This window comes from Equus quagga, chromosome 13 (assembly GCF_021613505.1).
Source record: "Equus quagga isolate Etosha38 chromosome 13, UCLA_HA_Equagga_1.0, whole genome shotgun sequence".
Classification (NCBI taxonomy): Eukaryota; Metazoa; Chordata; class Mammalia; order Perissodactyla; family Equidae; genus Equus; species Equus quagga.
In genome coordinates, this window is record NC_060279.1 from 69,664,102 (window position 1) to 69,690,153 (window position 26,052).

Below are 26,052 nucleotides of genomic sequence, written 5' to 3' on the forward strand. Positions count from 1 at the left end.
CAGACACAGGAAGAGAGACAGAAATGCAGACGCAGAGAGACACCCAGAGACAGAGAGAGAAAGAGACTCAGAGTTAGACAGGGAGTCGCAGGCAGAGGCATTTAGAGCAAAGGAGGAGAGTTTAGAGTAGGCGTGCGCAAACCCGCGCTCGCCCTCACTCGAAAATTGTGGCTAAGACCGCCTGACGCCACCCGGTTTTCGCCTGGGCTCCTAATCTGCATAGCTCCGCCCACAGAGATCTGTCTTCGGAAGTGAGGTCAGCTTGGCCTTTTGCCCATCGGGCAAACCCTGGTCAGTCTGCACACTGCCTTCGAAAACTCATTCCCCTGCACCATGAGCATGTTCACAGCTCGCGGTCCCCCTTTTCCACAGGCCGCAGAGCCCTTTGCCTGGCTGAATACTCCCACTTCGGAGAAGCCCGCCTCTCGATTTAGCAGCCAGGTCCCATAGGCAGGCCAGGCTGCGCACGGCACTCCGATTGGAAGCGGCGACTGTCCGTCAAGCATTCCCTCTCTGCCCAGACTCTATTCCACTTCTCCCTCAACCCTGCTGGTGGATAAGGGAGGGTGAAGACGCCTCAGTTCTGGGGAGCACGTCTATTGGTCGGGCACGGGTACCTATCATGACGTAAGGAGTCGGCGTCTCCTGATTGGGCCTAAGGGAGGCAGTGCCGCCCTCCGTACTCCGGATTGGCTGAACCTGAGCCGCGCCCCCCTCACGCCGACAGTCTTCAGTACGAGAAGTGGGCCCCGCAGGCCTCCGTTAGCCGCGGGAGCCAGTGCTGAGGGGAGGAGTGCAGAGGGGTCTCACTGGGTTCCCAACCAGACCCACGTAGATCCGGGAGTGGCGCGCGCCATCTCAACGGTGAGGGAAAACCGGTGGGCGGCGGGAGGGAGGGGTCGGGCGCTGCGGGGAGGGAATCAAGCTCTGCAACCGGAAGTGTCTTCAGAGCGGCGTCGCACCCGGAAGTGTGGCAAGACAGCAGCTGCACCCGGAAGTGTCATGCTACTGCAACTGCGGGAAGTAATGCTACCCGGCCAGTTGAGATACGGGGTTAAAACAGGTGTTTATGTATATTTATTTCCTGAGGCTCAGCAGAGCCTCCCTTTTCCAAACGTGTTGAAGGTTGCAAGCATTTGGTCATGTGTTTGAATGTCTCGTCCTGTTGAAACCCGAGGGGAAACGAGCCCTAGGAGTGTGCCCAAGGGGGCCAGGCTCAGTAAAGGCTTTAAAAAAGTTTCTTTCGCTGCCCGTCAATTTCAGTTCCTTTCCCCTACAGGGATGTGCAGATGGAGGCCGGTGGAGACGCTGCTGCCCCAGCCCCTGGGGACGCGGAGGACGTGGAGGACACGCAGTTCCCCAGTGAGGAGGCTGGAGACGGTGGAGATGTTCACGAGGGCTCGCCGGATCCCGAAGATGGGGGCCTGGAGGAAACAGGTATGCCTGCCCCCTCACTAGGGTCTTGAAAGGAATCCCTAGAGAGTGTCATTGTTGGAGGATGTCAGTAGGGGACCAATGAGGAGTCTTTGGGGACTCAGGAAGTAGCTTTAGCCATAGCAGCGTCAGTAGGAGGTCACTGTGAACTCATGGTTTAGTTTAAATCATTGAGGAATGAAAAGTAAATCAGTGGGTGTCAATGAATGTTCACTGGGGACTTGTGAGTTTAGATCTTTGAGGAATCAAAAAGGGGTCAGTTGGGGTCAGAGAGGGGCGTTAGGGATTTAGGATGTTTAGGTAAATGAATGGCCAAAAGAAAGTTAATGGGAGCAAAGGGGGATTATTTAGGGTGTTATTTAAATCATTGAAGTGGGAAAGGGGATCATTGGGGGCCACTGGGCACTCAGTGTTTACATCATTGAGGAGTTAATGGTGAGTTGTTGGAGAGAGTCTTTAAGAAACCAGATGTTAGTGGATATTATGGTGATCCTTGGTTGGGAGGCAGTGGATGTCAGTGAGATTATTAGAGAAGTCAAAGGACCAGTAGGAGGGTTTTTGAAGACCTGGGTGGATGTGTGAAGGTATTTGGTGGAGAATCAATGGGAATCATTGGGGAATCAGTACTCATTGACCACTTTGAAATTAGTGGATGTTAATGGGGTCATTGGGAAGGATTAGCAGATATCACTGAGAATAAATAGTGGTGGGGGGATGGGGGAGTCTTTGAGAATTTAGGAATTATTGGCAAGTAATGGCAGGTATTGGGAGGAGGTAATTGGGGACCAATTAATTGAGGACGTGGGAAGTCAGTGAATGTGAATGAGAGAATGAGAGAATATGAGGTCATTGAGATTCTACGGGAAAACTGTTGAGACATAGTTGCCAATGGATAATGATGGTTGTCTTTAGGAGATCAGTGGACATCAACTGGAATAAATGGGAGAGGTGTCAGGGGAATCAGTAGGGGGCAATGAAGTCATGGGTTTCATTGGTGACTGTTATTGATGGTTATGGGGAAGAACAATGTTGGTCATTATTAAAGTCCTGTGTGTTGGTATATAAAGTGGTGGTTATTGTAAGGAGGAGATGGCTATCATTGAGAACAAGAGGGGTCAGGGGAGTCAGTGGAGGTCACTGAAGTCCTGGGTGTTAGTGGAGATTAATAGTGGTCACTGGGGAGAAGGGAGAATACAATAAAGTTGAGGTCGCTGGAGGTCTTGGATATTAGTGAAGGTTAATGGTGGTCATGGTGGGGATGGAGTGGACATGGAGTAGAATAGATTGTGGGTCAGAGCAATCATTAAGTGTTGGAAAACCCAGGTATTAGTGATGTTAATGTGGAGTCATTGGAATATTAGTGAACAATAGTGGGAGTAAAGAGGGAATTGGGGGAGTCCTGAAGATCAGGGTGTTAGTGGATATTCATGGCAGTCACTGGGAGAATTAATGGTCATCACCAAGAATATAAATGGGTGACCAGGAGAGTCAATGGGGTTATTAGGGATCAGCGGACATCAATGAGAATAAATAAGGGATTAGGGTAGGGGGAGCCATCAAAGACCCAAATATTGGTAGAGGTAATGGTGGTCATTGAGGGGTGAGTAGATATCAGGAGAATAAATAAGAGGTCAGAGGTATTAATGTGGGCTCATTGAAGATGAATATATTAATAGTGGTCATTCAGAGGCAATGGGGTGCTTTGAAGAGTTGGGAATAGCAGTTATTGAAAGAATAATTGGTCTCTAGGGACATAGGGGGTTCAATAATGAGAATGAGAGATTGGATTATTGGGATTTTAGGGGAATCATGTGGACATCACTGAGGGGCAGAGGAGATACGCTGGAGGTCTGTTTCGGTATCAGGGGTCATTGGAGATCTGGTAGGAATTTTGTGGGTCCCTGGGCACATGGAGTTAGTGGAAGTCCACAGGCAGATGACCCACCAGGGGTTCCCTTTCAGGACCTGAGACCAAGGAACAGCCACCTGACCTGCTGTCACCACTGCCACAGTCGGAGGCCCCATCATGCACCTGTGGGCTCTGGAGTCCTGCAGCCTCTGAGAATAGTCCCATGGGTGGCCCCGAGAGTGGCTCTGGGAGCCAGGGCGGGGACCCCAGTGACGAGGACTGGCGCAGCAAGCGGAAGCACGTGTTTGTGCTGAGCGAGGCAGGCAAGCCCATCTACTCGAGGTACGGTAGTGTGGAGGCACTGTCGACTACCATGGGTGTGATGACAGCCTTGGTGTCCTTCGTGCAGAGTGCAGGAGATGCCATCCGCGCCATCTATGCTGGTGAGCAAAGGAGCACGAGGCAGGATGGTATGGTGATTGGGAATATGTCTGGCTAGCTGTAGGTCTGTCTGTCTGTCTGTAGCCTGGGGGACTACCCAGCCAGCCATGGGTGAGTCAGTATGTGTGGATGGCTGGCTAGGTGTCTGGGTGTTGGGTGGTTCCATCTGTCTGGCCTGCTGGGTTCTGAATGATTAACTCACGGATTTAAGTGAATGACTGGATACTTACTTGTTGTTCTCAAAGTGTGACTTGAGTGCCTTTCTGGCTCTCTGTCAGTCCTTGCTCCATCTTCCCCCGCTTCATGCTGTGTGTCTAACCTGATTCCATGACCATCCCATCACATCTCTACAAATGTCCAAACTCCCCCAGCTTGTCCTTACCCTAGTCCAACTGTCCATCGAGTGACCATGTGAGCTCGGGCTAGAGGTTTGTGTGTTGGGGGGAAGGGTGGAAGAGCCCCACCTGACACCCTCTGGTCACTACTGACCCATTTCTACCCCCTGCCCCAACCCTTCCCTCTCCCAGAGGACCACAAGCTGGTGTTCCTACAGCAGGGCCCACTGCTGCTGGTGGCTGTGTCAAGGACTCCTCAGTCAGCATCCCAGCTGCGCGGGGAGCTGCTCGCTGTGCACGCACAGATCGTGAGCACGTTGACGCGCGCAAGCGTGGCCCGCATCTTCGCACGCAAGCAGAACTACGACCTCCGCCGCCTGCTGGCCGGCTCGGAGCGCACACTAGACCGGCTTTTGGACAGTATGGAGCGGGACCCAGGTGCCCTGCTGCTGGGCGCTGTGCGCTGTGTGCCCCTCACTCGCCCGCTGCGGGAAGCACTGGGTGCGCTCCTACGACGATGCACAGCACCTGGTCTGGCACTGTCAGTGCTGGCGGTTGGCGGTCGACTGGTGACAGCAGCCCAGGAGCGCACTGTGCTGGCCGAGTGCAGGCTGGACCCAGCTGACCTGCAGTTGCTGCTCGACTGGGTGGGTGCACCGGCCTTCGCAGCAGGAGAAGCGTGGGCACCTGTGTGCCTGCCCCGCTTCAACCCCGATGGTTTCTTCTATGCCTACGTGGCCCGCCTGGATGCCATGCCTGTGTGCCTGCTGCTGCTTGGCACCGACCCTGAGGCGTTCCATGACATGGCCACCTGCCGGCGCTTGGTTGAAGAAGGCATGCACACCCTTGGTGCCATGCGTGCCCTTCGGGAGGCTGCCAGCTTCTCTAATGCCTCATCAGCCAGTGCCCCTGCCTACAGTGTGCAGGCAGTGGGGGCACCTGGACTCCGGCACTTCCTCTATAAGCCGCTGGACATCCCTGACCATCACCGCCAGCTGCCCCAGTTTACCAGGTGGGCAATAGTTACCCTATGAGCAACCGGCCAGGCAGGAAGGCTTATCTAAGTGGAAAGTTTAGCACTGCATAGACCTCACCTTGGAGAGAGAGCCAACTGTGCTCTAGAAAGATGGAATGGAATGGGTGTCTGTCTGATGTGGGAGGCTTGACCACCAATCTCAAGGAATCCTTTATTCTAATGGAGAAGAGGGCCCCAGTATTCCAGGAATTCCCTAGTTTGATGGGGAAGCTGGGCCTCAAACCACCGAGACTCCTCCAGTCTAATGGGGGAGGCTCAGCTCCCTGACTTAATTGAACTCCCTTGACTGAGGGGAGATGGGCCTGCCGAGAAAGCCCTAGACTGACCTTGTCCCCTACCTCCCTCCATCACTGCAGCCCTGAGCTAGAGGCCCCGTACAGCAGAGAGGAGGAGCGGCAGCGCCTGTCAGACCTATACCACCGCCTGCACGCGCGCCTCCATAGCACCTCCCGGCCCCTGCGACTCATTTATCACGTGGCTGAGAAGGAGACGCTGCTGGCCTGGGTGAGTTGGGGAGGGCTCTGCAGGAGTTAATTCCCCACTTCAAGCCTCTTCTCCCTCCACTGTATCCCCTCTGGCTGTAACAGCCTCCATCAAGCACACCACGCCTTTGCTTCCAATGCTTGTCCCTGCCATTACACATGTGTCTTTGAAACCCATGAGGATTGATCACAGTGTCTACACCTCTCCATTAGCCCCATCTTTCTGTTTGTTCTTCCCCCATTAGCAAACGATACAGTGTCTTCAACTTTCCACAGGCTCCATTAACAACCATCACTGTGCCTGCTGAATTCCCATAAGCCCCGCCCATGTGTCTGCAGGCACCAGTTCAGTTTGGACTCTTAAGTCCCTGGCACTCCTTGAACACTACAGGCTTGGTCCCATGCTGTGCCTTCCACCTGGGGTATCCTTCCCTAGGGTCTCTTCTGGGCTCCTGTCATCACTTCCCATCAGTCTATTAAAGGTCAGCTATTCAGGGAGTTTGGTCAAGATGACCCCGTTGGAAACAGCACCTTCTCCCAGGCTCTGCCATTTAGTACACATTTATTAAATCATTCATTGCACGCCTATGTGTATCAGGCATCGTTCTAGGCTGAGGATTTTATTTAAAATTTTTTTAACTTTTCAAGCAATGTTAGACCTACAAAGAAGTTGCAAAATAGTGCAAAAGATTACTATAAATAGGTTCTTCACCTAGTTTCTCTATATGTTAACATAACCACAGGAACTTACCAAAATCAGGAAATTAATATCAGTACAGTAACATCTAATCTACAGACTTCATTCACATTTCACCAATTGTCCCACCAATGTCCTTTTACTGGTCCAGGATCACATGTTGGATTTATTTATTGTGTCTCCTTAGTCTCATTTATTCTGGAACAGTTGGTCTTTTTTGTCTTTTGTGACCTTGGCACTTTTAAAGAGTACCAGCCAGTTAGTTTGTAGAATGTTCCTCAACTTGGGTTTTTCTAGTATTTTATCATGACTAAATTGAGGTCATGCATTTTTGGCAAGAATATCACAGAAGTGATATGCCCTTCTCTGTATCATATCAGGAGGCCCACGATGTCAGTTTGCCCCACTGTTGACGCTGTTATCTGTGATCACTTAGTTAAGATGGTGTCTGCCCATTTTCTCCACCACAGAGTTAGTAATTTTCCCCTTCGTAACTAGTGAATGTCTTGTGGTGATTACATCAGTGTTCTGTCTTTCATTCACTAATTTTAATAAGCATTAATGATTTTTGCCTTCAGCCATTATTACTCTGGTGTTTACCAGACGGTGATTTTTCCAACTCCATCGTTCCTACCACATTTATTGGTTGCAATTCTACTAAATGGAAGAACTTCTCTTCCTATTTGTTTGTAGAGTTTTAAATTTTATATCAGTATGGTCTCATGGATTTTTCTTTTATTCAGTGGGGTAAAAGCCTTTTCTGTCATTTACTTTTATGCTCAGATTGCCTCTGATTTAGCCTGTGGGAGCTGTGATTTCGTCAGGCTGGTCCCTGTGTCTTTTTGACACATCCTCATCACTGCTCAAACACTCCTTACTTTCTGGCACAAGACATTCCAAGCTCATCTTGTACTTTCTCTGTACTAGTCCTGAAATCAGCCATCTGTCCAAGGAGCCCTTGTACCTTTTAGTGGAGAATGGTGTTTCACAATCAAGATATGGTAGGCCCAGGAGTTTAAATTGGGTGGGCAGGGGATGCCTCACTGAAGAGATGGCATCTAAGTAGGAGGGGAGGCAGTGGACCATGTGGGTATCTGGAGGAAGTGTACACCTGGCAGAGGGAAAGGACTGAGCAAACGCTGTGAAGTGGGATTGAGCCTGGTTGTATTTGAGGAGCAGCAAGGAGAAGCTAGAATAGCTGGAACAGAGGGAGCGAGGTGAAGAGCAGTGAGAGGTGGTGCAGAAAGGTGTGACCTGGTTAAGTCTCCCAAATTGGTGTGAGGATTAAAGTGAAATAATCCTCATATTTTGCCCAGGCTACAGCGGATGAAAACATAGGTATGTGGAGCTTAGAAGAGGACCTTGTGTGCCACAATTGCTCAATAAATGTTAAGCACTCTTGTTGTTATGCCCAGTCTATAGATGAGCAAACTAAGGTCCAGAGAGAATACACACACACACATACAGCCAGCGTCACCCAATTGAAGCCACCAGATCTAGCTGATCCTTTGGCCCATCTGCAAACCCCAGGCCCACCCATGACACAATAATGTCAACTTACTTGCTTTAGCACAGTGGCCAGGCGGCACCAGGTGGAGCTGGTACCAGTGCATTGTCCAGACAGGAGATAGGCATGGGGCTAGGGTGAGGGGACACAATTGGGCATGGCCAGCTCCGGCCCAGCTGACTCTGTCTCCTCTCAAACCCACAGGTGACTTCCAAATTTGAGCTCTATACCTGCCTCAGCCCCCTGGTGACCAAGGCAGGTGCCATCTTGGTAGTGACCAAACTCCTGCGCTGGGTGAAGAAGGAAGAGGATCGGCTCTTTATTCGTTACCCACCCAAGTACTCCACACCCCCAGCAGCCCCAGCTGCCTCTGCGGACCAGGCTTCCCATAATGGCTTGTTCACTGGCCCTTGAGAGGTGGAGATCCCAGATTGGGAAGTGCTGGCAAGGACCACCTTTGGCTTTTACCTTCTGTCTCCACCCTGGAAATGGGGCATGGGTGGGGCGGCAGGGGCGTTAGTGGTGGTGTCTGTGGCTGGTCCCTGTCTCCCTGGACAAAGGGGCAAGATCTGAGGGTCTGCCCACAAATGAGAGATGGGTGGCAGCACGACTGCACACAGTGAGCAGGCTGCTTCCCCAGCCCCCTCATGCACCTCCACCTCTGGGGAAATCCTTAGGAAAACCTCTTCCCCTCTCTCTGCCTCACCTTCTCCACTTTGATGATGTTCAGGCATCTGTCAGGGGCTGCCTCCTCCTATCCTGGGCACCACCCATTCTGTACGGCATGGAGTCTGCCTCTGCGAGGGGATCTCAGCCCTGAGTGTCCAGAGCTGCCCAAGGTCTCTTTGGGTGGCCCACAGGGATTCTGGAACTGGGAGTACAGGGCCAGCCTGTGCTTGGAACCAGCCTTAGGATATTTTAAAGAAAAACTTTACATGAAAGGCTGGAAACCCGTCCCCACAGCGACATTCCTTTGCCCTTCATGCACTTCATCTGTACCCTGTCCAAAATGACCATCAACGCTGGCTGCTGCTAATATGAACGAAAATGTACCCTTCAGGGTCTCCCTGTCTATGTAAACCAGGACAAAGTCCCTGACTTCCCCCAGTGGCTTAAATCCAGAATTTCTACACAGGATGTGCACTTGGCTTCTAAGGCTCATTCTACTCATCCGTGAAATGGAGATAACTAACCTCGCATAGGCTGTTCAGTGTGTGAACAGAAAGGAACTCAAACTCTTGTGCACCACTACAGAGCACATGCACGTTTGTCCCAGCCTTGCACAACTTGCACAACACAGGCAACCTGGAGAGGGAGAGACCTCCCTACAGTTTTGTATGTGTGTGCACAACACTCTCCAACCGACTAAGACCCTAATTCTGCCCTCCTTTTCGCTCGTGGTGTACGCATGCGCACAAACTGTTGGTCAGGGGCTTGGCGCGCTCTGTTTACCTGGACCATGGCTCCTCACCCTGGTCTACTGATGGGTAAACGCGCACTGCACGCATGCGCGTTGCAGGGCCTTTCGCCCTCGCGTGGTTTTTTTTTTTTTTTTTTTTAACCAATCATGTTACAAGGCGCACCCGTGCAAGCCTCGCGTTGGAAAATGGCGGGCAAGGTGGAGCCTTTGAAAGTGGAGCCACTGGAAGTCGCGGAGGAGTCTGAGGAGGCTGAAGGTAGCGAGGGCAGGCGGGCCTCTCCCCTGGGGCAGAAGGGAGGGAGCCTTCGTCCCATTACAGTAATGAAATATTGATAGCAGTACTAAAAAAAAAAGGTAAAATTGTAAGCCTTTTATAAAAAAAGATACTGTTCAACAAAGTGGAGAAAAATAACATGAATATTCTCATCTAGATTAACTCTTGTCAGCTTTATTGCATATATGGGGTAAGTATTTTAAAGTAAACAATAGACTCAGTACTTCAGTTTGCATCTCAACGGAGAAAAGAGTTGGATGTGCTCGTAAAAATCACCGTGCTGCTGCCACATCTAAGAAAGTGAACAGTGATTGCCCAATATCATCATTTCACACCTGGCCCATACCACACTGTGCATGGACTCTTCAGTTTTACTGAGAACGGCCGCTTCCACAGTTTCTTTTCTCCAGGGCATTTTGTGGATAATAGTCCCCCAACCCCTAGTGAGAGGGGAAAAAATAAAATCATCCTGGAGACAATTGGAAACTGCAGTCTAGTCAAAAGAAGAAAACCTTCCAAGACAATGAGCCACCACTATGCCACTAGCATTTTTTAATTAGAAATTTTCAAAATGTACCAAAGTACAGAAAACAGAATGATGAACGCCCGTCTCCCCATTACTGTTTCAACAGTTGTTGACTTTCTGCCCTCCTTTCATCAATCTCTAACCCCTCTTCCTACAGACTCTTTCAACTGCTATATTAATAAACGCGTTGGATGGCATTTTCCCAGACCTATCTATGCAGACATCAACAATAATAATGACTTTCTTGTTTATTGTCTGTCCTAGGATGTGAGCTCCATGAGAACCATTTACTGCTGTTTCCCCAACTCCTAAAACAATGCCTGCTTGGCACATAGTGGGTGCTCCATGATTTTTTTTTTTTATTGTGTGAATAATGAAATAACTTAAAACCAAGAGCTCTCTTAGATTAGGACCACACATTGAATGCCAGCTTTCAACAAAGGACAGACAAAAATAAGATAGATGCAAATAGATCTCATTTATTAAGCACTTACTATAGCTGACACTGTGCTAAAAAACTATGTTAATATCAATCTTTCAAATTCATCAAAAGTGAAGTTATTAATTTCACCAGCAATGGAGAAAATATAAAAGCATGTCAAGTTACCATTTCCAGCCCATCAAAATTGGCTTTATAAAGGGAGAAATAATATCTAATATTGATTACTCTGGGCAAAAAGGCCGTCTCTTGCCTCCCTGGGAGAACTGACCAGTAAAGGCTTTGCTGGAGGCAGAATATGTTTAGCATCTCAAATGCTACTCCATGTCTTCAGTCACCGTGCTTGGTAATCATAGGAGGACTACACAGACCTGTGGACCAGGAAGGGTCATTGGAGTGTTGTTGATGGAAGGAAAACACGAGGAGCAATCACAGAAATAGCTGCATTGAGGTATAGCCATGCCTATTGTGGAATGCCCACGTGGTGGGCTTTTTTTTTAAGTGGCAGGAAAAAATAGTTAAATTCTAACTTAATTTAAAATGATGAAAAATTAATTTTTAAAAGGATAAGATCATGATTTATTGACATAGAATGAGCTCCAAAAGAGATCCTATTTTTATGAGAGAAAAGCAAGTTGGGATTAAAAAAACAAAAAGGAGGGGGCACTGTCAACTCTAGCCCTGTGTATGTAGCACAGAAAAATGGAGGCTAAAGACCTACCAGATGACCCAAACAAGGGACTTGGATTTGGCGGGCTGCACACAGGTTGAGGCGTTTTTGTGACTTTTGTTTTTTGGGAAAATGTAAGTAGTTCTATATAATTTTAAAATGGAAAAATTTGAATGGCATTTGAGGATGATATATTAATATTTATAAATATTAACATCCCGGTTTTGATGATTATATTGTGGTTACCTGGTAGAGTCCCTTTGTATATTGGAAATATACAGTGGACTGCTAAGGAATAATGATGCGTGCAATTTATGGGACAGAAACGCTCCCAAATGGGAAATCTGATACAAGAGCAAATAGGAGCACTATGGTCTATTTCTACAACCTTTGTGTACGGCTGAAATTATTTCAAAATAAAATGTTCAAAAAGGGGGCTTATGCTCTACAGGCTGTTTTGTTTTGTAATGTGGATTTTTGAAGAATTTTATCAGATGTTAGATTGATTATTGAAAAGATTTACCGATCACCCATGATCTTACCCCTTGACTAGGACTAGGAATGCAGTGGGGAGGAAAACACAGATCTTTAGCAGAAATGGTTCAAAAGCTGGCTGAAATGACATATGGGGACAATCAAGGGAGACCACGTATGTTCTGCGTAATGGATGATAGTAATGATCTAAGATTAGTTATGATTGTTAATCTTACATTACCGTATATCCATTCAGTGGCCCACTATGCAGCCACTAAAAAGAATAAAAATATCACCAGTATACATTGTCGGATTATACATATAATTTTAAAGGTAACACAGGCTCATGTTAAAAATAGAATTATATATGGTGAAAAGTGATTGAATCAGGATGCAAATAAGGTCTATTCATTACCGTCAATTGATGTATGTCTCATGTCTCTTTTATTCTATAGTTTCCCCTCTCCCTCTTTTTCTTCTTTGCAACTTATTTGTTGAAGACACAAGATTGTCCTGTGGAGTTTCCCAGAGTCTGGATGATGCTGATTGCATTCCCATGATGTCATTTAACATATTCCTCTGCCCCTTATATTTCCCCTGAATCGGTATTTAGACATAGAAACCTAATAAGATTCTTTTTGTTGTTGGCAAGGGTCCTTCATAGGTGATATTATGTTCTTCCATCAGGGACTATGGTATTTAGTTCTCTGTTTTTGATATTAGCAGTCATTAATAACTATTTCCTGGATCCATGAGTTCTTTAAGAATTTGCAAATCATGGTCTATACTGATTTTAAAGAAATTCATATGAAATCTTTCGGCCCTCTTGCATTGCTTAGAACTTGATGCTAATTTTGAATAGCAGCAGCAGCAGCAAAAGTGCACCCCCTTCTGTCATCCCTGAGTTTCATTAAGGGGATGTCTGTGGTGTCCTTTGACCTCTTGGGGAGAAGCTGACCCTGAGCTGATTTATCCAGCACACACCACAAACTGCAGGCACAGGGACAGGGTCCTGCAGGGTCCCCACTCTGGCTGGAAACCTGCCCCTCAGCCTCTCCTCCGTTCCAGCCCAGAGGGGTCTGCAGAACCCACTGGGACTTTCTTTCTCCATTTCCAGATAGGCTTGGACCTTTCCCCAGTCCCTGTGACTCTCCCGGGATCCTGTAATTCTTGTTTTCATCTCCACAGGGCAGACCAGGTCTTCGAAGAAGACTGAAGACTTGCTGGCAATGGTGAAAAAGCTGCAGAAAGGTCACGTGTCTCCTTGTGTCTGAGGCTTGGTCTGGGGTTTGGAGTCAGGCATGTGGTGCAAACCCAGCCCCTCAACTCACACCCTTGGGAAGTGATCCCACCACACTTTCTCCCTCTTAGACAATTTAATTCTTTGAACCAAAAATGCAGCTTCAAAATTCAAGTATAAGAGGAAGGAAAACTCTACCCTCTTACACACACACACACACACACACACACACACACACACACACACTAGCCATCCATTTCCCTGACCAACAGGCTAGCGGCAACTATTTTTAAATTCTTAGGTATTTTTCCAGAGATTTATTTTTAAATACACTCGTGGGTGTATATTCTTTGTCTGCCCTTTGTATATGCAAATGGAAAATAGCAATGCAAATGGCTTTGCACCTTGCTTGGCTTGTTGAGAGGGCCTGTGAGCCAGCCTACATCAGGGCTACAGCACATTGCTGGTTGGGTTTGAGGTCAGACCCCACCCCCAGCCCCTTCCCAGGTTAAATTTTACCATCCATTTATCTGTTCCAAATAAAAGGAAACACCTGCTTCCCCCTACCCTGTGGCCACCTGCAGAAGTGCGTGGGGGCTGCTGCCTGGGCTAAAATTAGGTAGAGAAATTACCAGACTTGAAATGCAGAGTGACTCTGACCATCTCCAGTAAAGCAAAGACCCCCCGGGATCTGTTGCAGCACCCGCTCTCCCAGATGTCACAGGAGCTCGAGTTGGTGGCCTCGGAAAACCAAGGGCTTGAACGTATCAGCTCAAGAGTGTCTGGGGTTGGTAGTGAGACCCAGCAAGGGTAGGGAAGCTTCTTGCCCCAACTCCATGCTGCCGACCTTGAGGCCAGCGAGGGCTGAGGAGGAGGGCTTCTTCAGACGGAGCCCTGAACTTGGGGCTGTGAGATGTTAGAGAAGCCTTCTAAAGAGACAGCAATCTCCCTGTCACTGGAGAACTTGAAAGCTGTCACCCACAAAATGGAAGCAGAATTTGCCCCATTTCTCAAATGTGGCCAATACCAGATTCCAGCTGGGCAGAAGTGACAACCCGCCCTGCCAGGCTTCTAACAAGGTGGGGCAGGCGGGAGGTCTTCATTGGCTCCCCTACACTCAGATTTATATCTGGCAGCTTCCATCATGTCCCAGGAGGCCCTGTGTGACCTGCCACCACCACATCCCCCCCTTGCCTCCTGCTTCTCTCCGCTTGCTCACAAACTCACAGCCACCACACCGGCCCCTCAGCCATTACTTTGGGCGTGTGCCTTGCTCACTCCCACTGCAGGAGCTTTGACTTGTTGTCCCTCAAGCTGGCATGGCTCCCCTCCAGACTCCCCACCCTCACAGAACTGCAGGGCTGCCTTCCCCCACTTCCTCCAGCCCTTCCCACGGCTCAAGAAGCACTTTTGACCCTTGCACTCTTCAACCCCTTCACAGTCATTACTGCTACCTGCATGCATATCGTACATCTTTGTTCAATGTCCAACCCTCCCACTTGGAATGCAAGCCCGGAAAGGGCCCAGCACACAGCAGGCACTCAATAAATGCATATTGATTGGTAACAGCAGAGGCACAGTGCCAACACCCACACCCTCCATCTGCCTTGGACAACCAGGCATCTGTCTTCTCTGGCTCAATCTTTCTTTCTTTCTGCAGAGGGAAGTCTGGAGCCACAGATTGAAGACCTGATTCACCGGATTAATGAGCTTCAGCAAGGTAAACTCCGGGACCTTGGCTGGCCAGCTGGCCAGGAAGGACCTGGACTCTGAATGCCTCCGCTTCCTCATCTATAAAACCCAGGCCCCTCCAGGTTGTTTGAAGATGGGTGTGCAATGTCATGGTCTGCGAGAGAACAGCAAGCATAGAGGCTGTGCTCATACACTGTCTTCTTCCCTTCTTTGGTCCAGCAAAGAAGAAGTCCAGTGAGGAACTGGGGGAAGCCCAAGCTCTCTGGGAGGCCCTGCACAGGGAATTGGACTCCTGTAAGTGAAACCAAAAGAGGGATCCAGAGATCCCATGACCATTGCTGATATTCCTGTGCATGCCTCGGGGTCTTTGCATGGGCTGTTCCCTCCACCTACAGTGCTCTTACCCTGCAGAAGCCAGATTGCCTCTTGCTATCTCAAGTCATCTTTCAGCTGTCAGCTCAAGCTTCTGCCTAACAGGTCTACCTTGCTGGTCCCACCTAAAAATTGATATGACCTTCTCTCTGTCACTCTCCCTCCAGGGCTTGATTTGTTTCTCTACAGCCTTTATTTCCACTTGACATGGTGTATTTATTTATTTCTAGTCATTGCTCCCATCAGTATAAAGCTTGTGCATTCTGCAGAGTCTTCACTCCTTTAGCATTTGCAGGGAATGTGGGCACCGAGGGGGAGAAGCTGGATCAGGATGGTCCCCAGTAGGAGATAGGTGTAGGGTGGCAAGAAGATACCTCCCCTCCGCTGGGGCTGTACCATACCTCCTGTGTGACAGTGGGCATGCCCTTGGCATGAGGTTGCATTGGGGGCACAGGATGTGCCCTGGAGGCTCAAAGTGTCACTCTGTTTTCCAGTGAATGGAGAGAAAGTGCACCTGGAGGAGGTCTTGAGCAAAAAGCAAGGTATTTACCAGCTGTTCTGTCTTCATTATTCTACCCCATCCCTCCACAAAAGCCCACAGTCCCCAGAACAGCCAGAGGAATCCCGTGGAAACCTGAGTCCGGGTGCTTCCCCCTCAGCTCAGATCTCTCCCCTGGCTGCCACCTCACTTGGAGTTAACACTAAAGTCCTTTCAGGGCCCTCCAATGCCCGATGTGATGTGGGGCCCATTACCTCCACCCAACCCTGACTCCCCAAGAACTCTCACAGGGCACCCTTGGTTCCTCTCCCCACAGAGGCACTGAGGATCCTCCAGCTGCACTGCCAAAGCAAGGAAAGTGAAGCTCAGAGGTAGGACGTCCTGCCCAGCTCGTCCCCACTTTATTTCCCAGCCTGAAGGAGGAGGGAGCAAGAGCTAGGGAAAATAAATCTTGGACACAAACTCCCCATTTTCCCTTTCTATAAAATGGAGTAACTACACAAGAGAATTCTCTGCTCATCTCTCATATTAGGTGGTGGTGTTAAGATTAACTGACTCGTTTAATAATTCATTGCTAGTTTCTTTATCAAATTTCATCCACTGGTATTATTCTGTCTTCCCCTATTGATTATCCAGCTCTTTTGCCATCCATTCATGTGTTTATCTGTCCACTCATTTAGTCATCCATTTACCCACCCATCCATTTATCCACCTGTCCACCCACTCACCCACCTGTCCATCCATACATACATCTGTTCTACTCTCCAACCCTTCAGCCAGCCAGCCAGCCAGACATTATCTCTCCAGCCTTCCATCTAATCATTGTCCGCGTAATCATTCATTTATCCTCTCTCTGTCTTTCCACTCATCTGTCCATCTGTCTGTTAATTTCTTCACCCAGCCAGCCATCCAGACATCTTTCCTTCCTTCCAGCAGTGCTTCCTCTATTTCTCTATCCAGCCATCTCTCCACTCATCATTTCTCTGGCTAGCAATCGTCTCTCCAGCCAGCCGCTCACCCATCCAATTAACTGTCCATCCAACCATCTATCCATCCATCTCTCCATCCTTTGAACCTTTACTTAACACATTCCTGTGGCCAGAAGTCTCATACTCGGGTACACCATGATTTTAATTGTGTGGGAAAATCTGATGATGGATAGTTTAAGTGTGTGTATGTTTAACCACACCACACACACATGTCTGATAAGGATTTTATGTTCATTTCTCAACCTAATCCTGACAATGACAATTACAGGAGTTAAGGGCTAATGTCACCCTCCCATCACCACCACCATTTTACATATGAGGAAACTGAGACCCAGAGGATTTAAGCAACTTGTCCAGGGTCACAGTGGAATAGCAGATCCAGGCTTTAAGCCAGGACTTTAGAAATCTATGAAACTAAACCACTGCCCCCCTCACAAAATTTTCTTGGGAAGGCATGGTATGATGGGGAACGGGATGGACAGGGTGATGGTCTCAATAGAGGCCCATCAGGTTTCACATTCAATCAACAGAAGAAAGGAGAATGATGAAGGCTATGAATGGACTCCTCTCCTGCAGGAGGGAGCGGGGATCATTCAGAGAACATGGCTGAGGGTCATCTTTCCCTTCCCAGGAAGCACACGTTGCAGGATTGCACGGATCAAATTTCTATCCATAGCTCTCATATGGCAGAAAGTCAGAAACAGAGGAAGCCGGGGTAACTGCTAGGGTAACCCTGGGTCTAGGGCCTCGTGTGGCCCTGGGTGGGGAGTGGGAATGGGGCTTGCATCAGGGAGAGTTTGTTGGCAGAGGAGCTACTAGAACCAAGGCTTGGAGGATAAAGCCCATAAAGAGGCACCTAGCAGAGGGAGCTCCAGCAAAGACCTGAAGGCCTGTGCATGAGGAACCCCAGCCCGGGCCAGGCTGGGTGTCGGTCGGAGCACGTGTTCTCTCTTTCTGCCCCTAGGTTGCATGTGGAAGAACAGCTGGAAGATCTGATGGGTCAGCACAAGGACCTCTGGGAGTTCCACGTGAGTCATCCTCATCACCTCCAACCAAAGCCCCTCCTCTCCCGGCCTCAGTGTCTCCGCTGACGGGCCGAGGGTCCACCTACTGCTCAGGCCCAACTCCGTGGGATAGTCCCCTTGACTCCTTTCTTCCTCTCACCTACCCACTGAATCCTTCAGCTTTTACCTTAAATGTGGCTACCTCTCACCATCACCCCCCACCCCCCCAGATCCTGCATCTATTGTCCAGACTCTTGCAGTAGCCATTGCTGATCCTGCTTTCCTCCTGCTCACGCTGAGAGTGCTCACCTTGCAGTGGCAAGTGGGAACCCTGAAAAAGCAGTGGTCAGGGCATTCCTTCATTCAACTAATGTCACTGGCTGCATCTGGCAGCCTTTCAGGCAGGAGGAGGTAGTGGGAACCAAAGGGGCAAATCCATGCCATCTCCAGGCTGGCCGGGCCGGGGGCGGGGGGAGGGGGGGGCGGTGGTGAGGCATAGCCAGATTCTAGACAATAAGTAGATAGATCATGTAATGTCAATGGGGAAGGCCTCTCTGAACAGGTGACATCTGAATGCAGACACGAAGAAAGTGAGGGAGGAAGCCATGCAGGGATCTGGGTGTAAATGTTCCTGGCAGAAGGAAAGGCCAGTGCAAAGGCCCTGAGGCAGAACTGAGCCTGAAGCATTTGAGGAAGAGTAAAAGTGGGGGAAAGGATGAGGAAAGCGGGAAGAGATGAGGTCTGAGAGTTACAAGGGGACATGGGGAGCGATTGGCGAGAAATGCATCTCCATCAGCACCCAGCCACAGCAGACACTGCACATTGAGTTAATAAATAGTTGAATGAATGAATGAATATGAATGACCTAATTCAGATAAGGACTTTCTGAGAGGCGCGCAGGAGGAGGGGGCCAGGAGGACAGACTGACGGACAGGGCTCCTCTCTTTCCTCGCAGATGCTGGAGCAGCGCCTGACCTGGGAGATCCGTGCCTTGCGGAGCAGCAAGGAGCAGCTGCTCACTGAAGGTGAGACTCCAGCGTTGGGCCGGGAGCGAGGGGGCGGGGCCTGGCCTGCCGGAGTTCCTGGCCCCGCCCATGACGCCCGGCCTCCCGCAGAGAGACTGGCGCGGGCCAAGCTGGAACAGGTGGCACGGCTGCTGCGCTCGCCTCCTGGGGTCCAGGGCCCCCCGGCAATGCACGACGGGTGAGAGGGGAAGGGAGGCCTGGGGAGAGGGAAGGAGCTGGGAGGAGCGAGTGGGCCGACGTGCCCCCAGCACCGCCCCCAGAGTCCCCCCCACGACTGCTGGCTCGGGGGCCAGTGGGCTCTCTCCTGCCCCGGCTTCCCTGGCGTCCTCCGGCCTCCGTCTGTGTGTCAGTGGCTTTCTCCCGGTCCCCGCCACACTTGATCTCTGCTTCCTCCTCTCTCCTGTGCCCCTTCCTCGCAGGCTGCAGGCGGAGCTGGAGAAAGTCGGGGGGCACGTCCCCGCCCAAACCAACGGCACCGCAGAGGGAGGGGCCGGCCACGGAGAGGTGGAGCCCTGGGGTGGAGGCGAGGCGCTGGGGTGTCCCTGGAGGCCCTCTGAGAGGGATGTGTGGGGAGCTTGGCGCCCGGGGGGCAGTGGGAAGGGGACAGGGGCCGGGCAGCCACCAGGGCGCTCCGGATCCCCGCCCCGCAGCCTGACTCCTGACTTCCGCAGGCTGGCCCCCAGCGCCCCCGCGCCCGCCACGAGGACGACCTGGAGAGGCCGGGGAGCTGGCCCTGACACCCCCTCTAGGCCAGAAGGAACCCCCCCCCCCACCCCCGCGGGTCCCCACCTTCCTTCAAGGCCTGCCAAGAAATAAAGGCGATGATCGCGGACCGTCCTCCACCTCCGGGGCTGAGTCTGTGCTCCAGGAGTGGTTGGAGGTGGGGGGCCGTCCCTAGCTCCTTGGGGAGAACAGGGGTTTGGGGGGAGAAGGAGTGTACTCGGGAGGTGGGAGGGGTCCCGGGCACCCTCAGTCTCCTGGCCAGCTCCCGCAGAAGCTCAATAGATGTTCCTGAGCCGCTCAGTGAATGAGCAGGGGTTGAGGAGGTCACTATGTCTCCACGGCCTCATCTCAGGTTCCGGAACCGTCTGTTTTACCCGCAACAGCCGGGGAGAACATGTTAAAAACTTACGCGAGGTCCTGACGGTCTCCTCGGGTTCAGAGTCAAATCCCAGCCTCCCAGAGTCCCTGCATTCCCCCAGACTCCTGCTGACGCCCTGGACCCCTGGGCCCTGTCCGCCTGCCTGGGCTCCCCTCGCACGTTCGGTTCTGGTCGCACAGCTGCGTTCCCATCCTTTCCTAAGCACCGTGGCATCCCAGGGCCTTTGCCCTACTGTGTTCTTAGGTGGGGTGCCCTTCTTCCCGTCTCCTCAGACCGCAAGTCTGTGAAGGATGGCAGCTGCTCCAGGGGCTGGCTGGTGGAGGGGGTAGGGGGGGTGGGCGGGGGGGTGGGCGGGGTCCAGTTCCAGGTGTCGCCGCTTACCAAGCATGTATGGATGAAACAAGGCCCTGGGTTGTAACTAGCGTGGTCAGGGAAGGTCTCACTGAGGAAGTGAGTGGTACCTGAGCAGGGAGGTGAGGGGGCAGGTGAGGCAGCGAGCACTGTGGGTGTCTGGAGAAGGTGCACCTGGCAGAGGGAGTGGGCGCTCAAAGGCTGTGAGGTGGGACTGAGCTTCCTTGTGTTGGAGGAGCTTCTGGAGGGGGCCAGTGTGGTGGAGCAGAGTGAGGTGAAGAGGGCAGGGAGATAATAGCGGAGAATTGCTGGGGACCCAGTCCACTTGGGCCCTGTCTGTCTAGTCTGTGCAGTATTCCAGGAACAGGACCTGGCACGCAGCAAACCCTCAGTAAATGTCCGCTATCACTTATCATGATGATGATTCATTTTTATTCCCAATCCATCGGTGAGGGAAACTGAGGTGTGTGAGGCACTTAACAGGGGCTTGTAATCTAAGTGTTTAATAAATGGTTCATTTAATTTATTATTATTGTTGTTATTCCCAGACTACAGATGAGGAAGACCAAGTTGTGTGTATGTCTTAGAACAGAGATATTCATGCAGTAAATACTCAGTGAATGGTACCTATCATTCATTCTTCTCATTACTAGTCTTTTTATTTCCAATCTAGAGATAAGGAAAGTTGAGGCAGTGAATATGTACAGTAAGCCCACAATAAATGTTGAGTCTCAGGCCATTCTTGCTATTATCATTCCAAGTCCACAGATGAGGCCCAGGGAGCTTTAGTGCCTGTACCCAGCTCGCACCAGGCCCAGCTGACCACCGGCCTGGCTTCTGATCCCCTGTTCCACTGCACTGCCTGCCTGCTTTAGGCCAGCCCCCAGGGATCTTTACGGAACTTTAGTGTCTTCTTCATCATCCTCTCTGTGTCACACAATGGGGACAGCCTGGATATTCTGCTGACTTACCATTTTCCTCCTAGGATTCAAATCTTGGCTTCCCTGCTCACTGGCTGAGTGACCTCAGCAAATTGCTTAATGTCTCCAGAACCCAACTGCCAAATTTGCAAGATGGTGATACCAACCGCGCAAAACTTATAAGCCTAGCCAACTCCTCACTCCTCACAGAAACCTCCCTGAACCCCTCGATAAGTTACACTGCCCCTCATGTGGGTACGGTGTGGTGCGAGGAGGCGTCTGGAGCCCGGGATTGTCTCTCCCAGACTGACCCCACCCACTCTGTCTCCCTGGGTTCTAGTAAAAGGCCTGAAAACACACTAAAAATAGCGCCCCTTTCCGTGACCGCCTGTGTATTTTTGGACGTGTGTGAAATGCCACTGAAATTTCTTGGATCTGAAGGCTGAGGATGATTGTTGTTTCCCTGTGCTGATAGGTTTTATTCTTAACTATTTTCCTTCTCCCATCTAAAATAAATATTGCTTTATTCCATATTCCTGAAGTCCCCTAAAGGCTTACACTTTGGCTGGTTCTTCTTTGCTCCCACACGTCTCCTTGTGTCATCTGCTTTTTAGGTAAGAGCAGTTGTCAAATATATTCCCCAGAAAGGAAAGGATCGAATTGTGTTCTAGTCAGGGAACTTTTTTAGGCTTCTCGTCTTTATTATGTTGGGATTGTGGGTTTGGAAGGGGAGAGAAAAAGGACAGGAGAATGGTATTGGGGAATGTTGAACAGCAATGTGAGAACTGCACTTTTAAAACACTGGGTCATCGGTAAGAGCTGTGCCATCCACTATGACGGTAAAGGCCACATGCGGCTACTGAGCACTTGCAGGTGGCTGGTCCAAATTGAGATGTGCCCGAAGTGCAATATACACACTGGACCTCAAAGTCTTGGAACAAGAAAAGACATTTAAATATATCATTAATGATTTTTATGTTGATTACATGTTCAAATGATAATATTTTGTGAATAGTTATATTTATAATGCTTAATATATTGAATTAAATAAAATATGAAAGTTAATTTCACCCTTTTTTGCCTTAATTTTTCAAATGTGGCTAATAGAAAATTTAAAATTACATATGTGGCTCAACATTTTATTTCTGTCAGGCAGCACTATTTTATTAGAGAGTGTGGGAGGGGGTGGGGCCATGCCATCTGCTATGCTCCCGGCCCCTTTATAGCCACTATCTGCAGGCCATGTGGTTCCTGATCCACCGAATGTCCTGATCTAGCTTGATCCCTTTGGTGCCACAAGGGCAGCACTGAAGAGCGGAGCAGTAGTTTTTCAAATGGGTGCTGACTCTGAGATGGATGGGCATGTACACAGGGCACACACAGAAGTCTCTGCGCCCTGCTCCCTTCTCTGTGTACATATCTCAATTTGTGGATGAAGAGATCACATAGTCTTGCATTTCAGAAAATGTTTTATGGATCTGAAGGACATTGCTGGGAAATTCTTGGTATAACCAGATTTCTTCGCTAGCTCAGGCAAAAGTGCTGATTTTATCCCCTGGACACCTAGATTAGGATAGTTTCTTCTAATGCCGCTAGCAAGAGCCTCAAAATTTGTAGACTACAAAATTACTGGGCTTCCAGAATGCATTTTACGCTTCTGCTGTGCCACCAAAACTGCGAGTCCATTTACCTGCATCCTCCCTTTGATGTCCTTCATTATTTAGACTCTGGGCTTTTCCTGATAGAAATCCATAAATATTGGGCTTTGATGTGAAGTGGCAAGCCAAAGGCTGGTACAACGTCTCAGGGCTTAGAATGTCACAGAAATCACTAAATGCCCTGGCCTGGATGCAAGGCCATTCATGCCCCGGCCCACCTCCCTTCCTGGCCTCATCTGTCTCTGCCTCAGCCCACTCCCACTTAGAGGTCTTGTACCAGCAAAGTGCTGCCCCCCCCCCCCCCCCTTTTCCCCGGGCTTCCCCCCCCCCAAAAAACCGCCCCCCCCCCCCCCCCCCCCGTCCCCAGTCTGTTTCGTCTGGGTAAATATCACTTGTGTAGAATCTAAAGCTAGTGGATAAGACATATAGACGGAAAACTCCCATGTACATTGTCAAACTGTGTTATCAACAGACTTGCTACTTTACTTGTATTTATTGAAGGGTCTCGTGTCAAGCTTTTATTTCAAGAAGAGTGTAACTGATATGACTTATCCATGATCCTGCAGCCTGTTCCTGGTAAAGCTGGGGTGAATCCTATGCCCTGCTACAGTGGATACATCAAAAATGGTCGGTTTGAGGCTGGTTCAAGCATTAATAAATAGTGGCAGTAATGGGGAAGGCAGGGGACTGTTCTAGACTGGGGGAGACTAAAGAGACATAACAGCCAAGTAACATTAAATTTAAAAAAAAGAGTCCATAAAGATACTGATAAAAATAAAAAGGAGAAAGAGGAAAAGGAAGAGCTCTTTTTTACAGATGATGACAGCTAATAAATGAGAAAGGAGAGAGAATTTAAAGATCTCCATTTTGTAATCCACAATGAACTAAATGATTCAGGGATGATTAGTGAATGGATGCTGCCACCACTGGTGAATGGCTGTTGAGGAGCAGGTGTTCTTAAAGATTTATCCTACGGCTTATTTATTAACTCTGAGGGGGCATGTGCCTTTACAGTGGGGAGATCGGAGTGCTACTGCTGAACCGAGGGCCAGGTTGAGCACAACCAACAGCGGGACAGTCTGACCTATGTTCCTCTTGGTGCAATGAGTGGGAGGTACACATCATCACCCATGTGGGGGTCTTGATGAAAATGTTTAACTTCAATTTAATCAACATGGAAGAGACACAGTGAGAAGTTCTGTGGGACAATTGTCCTGGACTCCTGAGAGGAGTCGTGTCATGAAGAATAGAGGAGGCTCTGAGGTATTAGTTTCCTATCGCTGTGGTAACAACTACCACAAACTTGGTGGCTAAAAATACAAATTCATTACCTTACAATTGTGGAGGTCAGAAGTCTCAGTTCTGGAAGACTTCACAGTTCTGGAGGACTAAAATCCAGGTGTCCTCAGGACTGTGTTCCTGCTGGATGCTCTCAGAGAGAATCTATTCCTTACCTTTTCTAGCTTCTCAAGGCTGCTTGAAGTCCTTGACTCACCTTACTCTGATCTTTGCTTCCACAACACATCTCCTTCATTGACTCACACTCTCCTGACTCTCTCTTATCAGGACCCTTGTGATTACATTAGCCACTCCAGGATAATCCCCCAACTCAAGATCCTTAACTAAATCATAGCTGCAAAGTCCATTTAGCACGTAAGATAACATATTCACATGTTCTGTGCATTAGGATGTGGATTTCTTTGGGGGCCGTTATTCTGCTTACCCCATTGCAGGAACTGTTCTTGAATGAGAGAGACCAAAAAGACCAAAGGCAATTCATGGAAATTGATTGGAGCCTGGATCAAGGCTGGGGGAAAACAGCTACAAAGGACCTTTTGGGGGCCTTTGGGGAATTTAAGTACGGACTTAAGACTGGATGGCATTGTGGAATTAGTGTTGATTTTCTAACAGATGTACTGCCACTGCCGATATGGTTGGTTGGAGAATGTTCTTGTTTTGCGGAGATGAGGGCTGAAGTAGGTTTCAAGTTTTGTGATGTCTGCCCCCTATTTTTGGATGGTTTGACAGAGGGGAAGTGTGTGCATGTGCATATTCAGAGAGGGGGAAGGGTGAAGTGGATGTGAAGAGGCATTAATGGTCATTGAATCTAGATGTTCATTGTATGGTTCTTTTTGGTAGATTTGAAATTCTTAAAAATGAGGGAAGAAAACCCAATAATAATAAGTGGTAAATTGGGGCTCAGTTTCCGTGGCCCCTCCTATCTCCCAGACTTCCCAAGGAGGAGTCCCTGAGATGGCGGCCTTTATATTTTCCATGAGCACATAGAACTGGATTGAGAATCTACCCTGAGTCCCCCAGACACGCACACTTCTTCCTTCAAACTCTTTTTCCAGAACTGAACTTGCTCATTTATGATGTTCTTCTTAGGTCCAAGCCCAACTCTGCCTTCTTAATGAAATTTCTTTATTGGTACTGAGTGCCTTGGAAACGAGAAGTGCATTTCAGGCTGTTACCGAAGGTCTTTTCATCTCTCCCCAATCTCTGTTGCTTGTCAGGAGATGTTTCCACTCTCTCCTTGGCCAGGGAGTTCAGGAATTAAGAAGGAGAATGAAGCCTGCCTCCCCTATGGGAGCCTCCATCAAGAAATGACTCTGCCCTCACAGTGGTGGCCTTTCCTGATCAACAGCAAATCTGTGTCCTTTGGCTTTTGATTTGCCCTGTGTTCTCCCAACTCAACTGACCTTTGAGGCAGGGCCAGTTCCCTTTACACTGAAGTGATGGATGGCTGCTGTGAGTATCTTCACTCACTGCCTCCCATAGCGCTCCTTTCTCCCCTGCCTACCTCCTCTGTCCACAGGCCTGGTATTCAGTTCCCATAATTTGTTCGCAGAACTTTGCATCTTTATCTCTCAGGTTCAAATGTGAATGGACCTGAGGAAGCTCAGCATTGCCAAAAGGCTGAAGGGCATGCCTAACGAATGTGAGAAACTGTGAGAACCAGGCAGAGGAGCCAGAGGAGAGGTGCACACCTGAGCTGGATGTGCTGGATGAAGGAGTGGCCAGGTGACTTCATTAACCTCTCCAGGTGCGTAATAATTCCTCCCCAAGGGCAGGTGGTGGAGCATGCTAGATAACAGAATAGAACCCAGAATCCCAGCTATGCTGCACGCTAGCTGTGTGACTGCAGGCCAGTTACTTAACTTCTCTCTGCCTTAGTTTCCTCATCTGTAGAGGGTTGTTGTGAGGGTTAAATAAATTGATAATAGATAGAAAGTGCTTAAAACAAGACTTGGCACATCATCAGCACTCTGTTGATGGTAGCCACCATTATTATTACAAAGAATTTTCATATCCTCATTTGGCCATCATCCCAGTAATCAATTCTAGGTAATCAACAGCGTTTATTTTTGTGAGTAAAGGAAACTAATGGCGACTTAACTAAAATCAAGATGGAACTAGTATTTAAGCCCAGGTCTTCCTACCTTAAGTCCCAGTAGGTCTCATCCTGGTCACCAGACACTGCAGAGGAGGAAAAAATAATTTTCCCTCTACCCTTTATGGTGAGTGTCTGGCTGAGACCCCTTTTTCTCCAGGGCACCTGGTAAATGGATAAGCTTATCTAGGCTGAAAGTCTCCACTGTGGCCACTGTAATTC

The 26,052-nt window shown here is 49.4% G+C and overlaps 2 protein-coding genes across 15 annotated transcripts in view; both read left to right on the forward strand.

Moving 5' to 3' along the window:
- The first annotated feature begins 728 nt into the window (after nucleotides 1-728).
- On the forward strand, nucleotides 729-11,988 carry MON1B (MON1 homolog B, secretory trafficking associated). Of its 2 annotated transcripts, none has more exons than XM_046682514.1 (6): nucleotides 729-864; nucleotides 1,280-1,437; nucleotides 3,397-3,726; nucleotides 4,252-5,071; nucleotides 5,452-5,599; nucleotides 7,986-11,532. In XM_046682514.1, exons 2-6 carry the CDS (start codon nucleotides 1,290-1,292, stop codon nucleotides 8,193-8,195), a joined length of 1,656 nt encoding a protein of 551 aa, XP_046538470.1. In that variant the 5' UTR covers nucleotides 729-864; nucleotides 1,280-1,289; the 3' UTR covers nucleotides 8,196-11,532. The 2 variants fall into 2 exon arrangements, with proteins under 2 accessions (XP_046538470.1, XP_046538471.1); XM_046682515.1 differs by lacking the exon at nucleotides 729-864 and adding an exon at nucleotides 985-1,063 and having other exon boundaries at nucleotides 7,986-11,988.
- Nucleotides 9,349-26,052, forward strand: part of SYCE1L (synaptonemal complex central element protein 1 like) — a 78,539-nt gene continuing 61,835 nt past the window's right edge. For 4 of the 13 annotated variants that reach the window (XR_006891574.1, XR_006891573.1, XR_006891575.1 and 1 more), the window contains exons 1-10: nucleotides 9,349-9,457; nucleotides 12,773-12,835; nucleotides 14,485-14,544; nucleotides 14,736-14,810; nucleotides 15,383-15,430; nucleotides 15,704-15,758; nucleotides 17,008-17,091; nucleotides 17,341-17,404; nucleotides 18,336-18,583; nucleotides 25,311-25,482. Coding sequence is in view for 8 of the 13 variants with exons in the window: in XM_046682516.1 (XP_046538472.1) it covers nucleotides 9,349-9,457; nucleotides 12,773-12,835; nucleotides 14,485-14,544; nucleotides 14,736-14,810; nucleotides 15,383-15,430; nucleotides 15,704-15,758; nucleotides 17,008-17,091; nucleotides 17,341-17,404; nucleotides 18,336-18,583; nucleotides 18,825-19,221 (1,203 nt within the window). In the remaining 5 variants the exon portion in view is untranslated. Of the gene's footprint in view, nucleotides 9,458-12,772; nucleotides 12,836-14,484; nucleotides 14,545-14,735; nucleotides 14,811-15,382; nucleotides 15,431-15,703; nucleotides 15,759-17,007; nucleotides 17,092-17,340; nucleotides 17,405-18,335; nucleotides 18,584-18,824; nucleotides 21,765-25,310; nucleotides 25,483-26,052 lie in introns of those variants that run through there. The other 9 variants (XR_006891572.1, XM_046682520.1, XM_046682518.1 and 6 more) reach the window with 9 other exon arrangements.